The sequence below is a fragment of the Phragmites australis genome, chromosome 6 (assembly GCF_958298935.1).
Source record: "Phragmites australis chromosome 6, lpPhrAust1.1, whole genome shotgun sequence".
Lineage (NCBI taxonomy): Eukaryota > Viridiplantae > Streptophyta > Magnoliopsida > Poales > Poaceae > Phragmites > Phragmites australis.
Window position 1 is genome coordinate 1,066,783 of NC_084926.1, and position 3,022 is coordinate 1,069,804.

The window sequence follows — 3,022 nt, forward strand, 5'->3', positions numbered from 1 at the left end:
TTAAGGAAAAGCAGCCGCATGTGAGATGTTGATGCGAACTACTCGTCCAAATAAATCTTATTACTGCTCCTTGTCAAGGTTACAAATAACTTAGCTATACACGGCTCATCTAACCCCAGGCATCATTGCATAGATCATAGATCCAACTGCCCTCATGAATATCATGGTCTAATCACCGCAAAGTTTTTGGCACTCTGATCGTTTTTTGGTCTGAAATGTTCAGTACCACCTTCAAATTGTTAAATTCAGAAACCCACGGATCAGCTGCTTCCACCTGTTTTTTTTTCTTTTTTGGTGGTCTGAAATGTTCAGTAAAATCCTTTAAAATTCAAATCCATAAGAACTCAGAAGATTCCTACTGTGGTGGGATGGTGGAGTTTAACTGTTTTAAGTGCAATTGTGCAAAAGCTAAAAAGGCCCAAATGTGTTCATCTCAAATGTGACTAGAACGAAGCCCTCGAAAAGGAAAAAAAATCTAGAAAGGTCAAGTTGGAGAAGAAACTGCAACAAAGAATTCCCAGACAATTAATTAAGACCTAAGCACAAATAAACAGTGAACCAATGACAGGCACCAACCACCGATCATATGGCCCACGATTACTAATGCTCTCAACAACATCAGCAAGATGGCACTATAAAAGACTGCGACGCTGCAAGCATTCCAAGTGCACAGCCGTTCACGCCATCATCAGCAGAGGCCACTGACCAGTGACTGAGTGACATCAGGCTTACACAACAATGGCCTCGTCGTGCCTCGTCTTCCTCCTCCCGGTGCTCTGCCTGGGAATGCTTCAGGCGCTCCCGACTTCCAGCGCGGCCCGCGCCTTCTTCGTGTTCGGGGACTCCCTCGTTGACAACGGCAACAACAACTACCTGATCACCGAGGCCCGGGCCGACTCACCGCCCTACGGCATCGACACGCCGGACCACCGCGCGACGGGGCGCTTCAGCAACGGCAAGAACGTGCCCGACATCATCAGTTAAGTAGCTGCAAGCTAGATGCTGTTTTTGAACTCTCGCAGTATATACTTCATATGCACATTGCTCCGGAACAAATTAAAAGCATTCGAGTCTAATTAACTTGTTGCATGCACCGCATGCAGGTGAGCACCTCGGCTCAGAGCCATTGCTGCCGTACCTGAGCCCCGAGCTCGATGGCCACAAGCTGCTCGTCGGTGCTAACTTCGCGTCGGCCGGCGTCGGGATCCTTAATGACACCGGAATCCAATTCGTACGTAATACATCACGGAACTGATCACGAAAACTTAACTGCCTTGACTGTATTAGCAAAGCTAACATGCACGCGTATGGAACTGGAACGACCAGGCCAACATCATCCACATCTCGAAGCAGCTGCTGTACTTCGCTCAGTACCAGAAGCGGCTGAGCTCGCTGATCGGCGAGGGGCAGACAGCGCGGCTGGTGAACGGTGCGCTGGTGCTCATCACCCTCGGCGGCAACGACTTCGTGAACAACTACTACCTGGTGCCCTACTCCGCGCGCTCCCGCGAGTTCTCGCTGCCCGACTACATCACCTACATCGTCTCCGAGTACAAGCAGATCCTCAAGGTACGGTGCACGTACGCGTGCATGATTCCTAGTCTCACTCGATTCATTTGGTACCTGCATTGTTGCTGCACCGACGAGCACCAGCACCCTACAACATTTCAAGCTCATACACTGTCCCTAGCGGGAGAACTAAAAATGAGAAATTTCAGCCCAGGGGTGGTCGGTAAAGCAAATACCGACTCTGCTTTAATTTCTGCTGTACGAGCTGACTGATCTCGTGTGCGCGTGTGAATGGACGCAGAGGATGTACGATCTGGGCGCGCGTCGCGTGTTGGTGCAGGGCGTGGGTCCGATCGGCTGCGTGCCGGCGGAGTTGGCGTTGCACAGCCTGGACGGGAGATGCGACCCGGAGCTGCAGCGCGCTTCGGCGATGTACAACCCGCGGCTGATGGCGATGCTGGCCGAGCTGAACGCCCAGGTCGGCGGCGACGTGTTCGTGGGCGTGAACACGCAGCGGATCCACAACGACTTCATCGACGACCCCAAGGCGTACGGCTTCGCGACGGCCACGGAGGCATGCTGCGGGCAGGGGCGGTTCAACGGGATGGGCCTCTGCACCATGGTCTCCAACCTCTGCAACGACCGCGACATCTACGTCTTCTGGGACGCCTTCCACCCCACCGAGCGCGCCAACCGGCTCATCGTCCAGCAGTTCATGACAGGGTCCATCGACTACATCAACCCCATGAACCTCAGCACCATCCTCGCCGTCGACAAGATGAACCAGCAGCTGCGCACATGATTACTTTCGTTGATCGATCAGAAAATTACGTGCATCTGGAGCTTCATTCTTGCATTGCAATCTGCATGCTTGTTTGATCTCGACTTTCTTGAGGGTGGTTGTCATCAGTATGTAGTCCTAAAGTGTCAGGTTCAGATTCGGTTGCTGAGACGTGATCTCTGCAGGTTATGTCCGTGTTGAGCATGTGTACCCAATCACAGGCTTCTATAATTCTTCAGAATTCAGCTTTTCTTCTTCTTTTAATAAATCCTATATAGCTTCCAGATCATCTATCAGCTAGTAATTCCACTAGCTAGTGTTGTGGTTTTCCTTGATTTGTAATATTAAGCTCCATCAGTAATGTGCTTCCGGTGCAATCAAATGAAATGTATTCGAAATGCCTCGGTGCTTACACAAAGATGGCTTAGAAACAGAAGAGGTGCTAAGAAATTAACCTCCAGGAAAAAAAGAACTCCAGGACATTGCAGATTGCTCCGTCACAGCTAGTATAACGCTTGTTTCTACATCAGCGCACCGCTGCAAGGACGGAACCACGCACGCATTTGGTAAAAGCGATGATTAGGAGGTATGCAGCAAGGCAATTTTGGATCATCGGGCGTCCTGATCAGCACAATTCGGGACGAGGGATGATACTGGTGCTTGTCCGGTAATAGACGTCTGCTGCTGTTTCTTCAACCTCCGTAGCTCTGCTGGACTTCTTGGGTTTGGCCT

At 50.9% G+C, this 3,022-nt stretch overlaps 1 protein-coding gene across 1 annotated transcript; it reads left to right on the forward strand.

Annotated features, from left to right (window-relative positions):
• The first annotated feature begins 658 nt into the window (after positions 1–658).
• LOC133920931 (GDSL esterase/lipase At5g33370-like) lies at positions 659–2,651 on the forward strand. The gene is made up of 4 exons (XM_062365583.1): positions 659–979; positions 1,104–1,231; positions 1,327–1,569; positions 1,811–2,651. Exons 1-4 carry the CDS (start codon positions 739–741, stop codon positions 2,309–2,311), a joined length of 1,113 nt encoding a protein of 370 aa, XP_062221567.1. The 5' UTR covers positions 659–738; the 3' UTR covers positions 2,312–2,651.
• Positions 2,652–3,022: the final 371 nt, after the last annotated feature.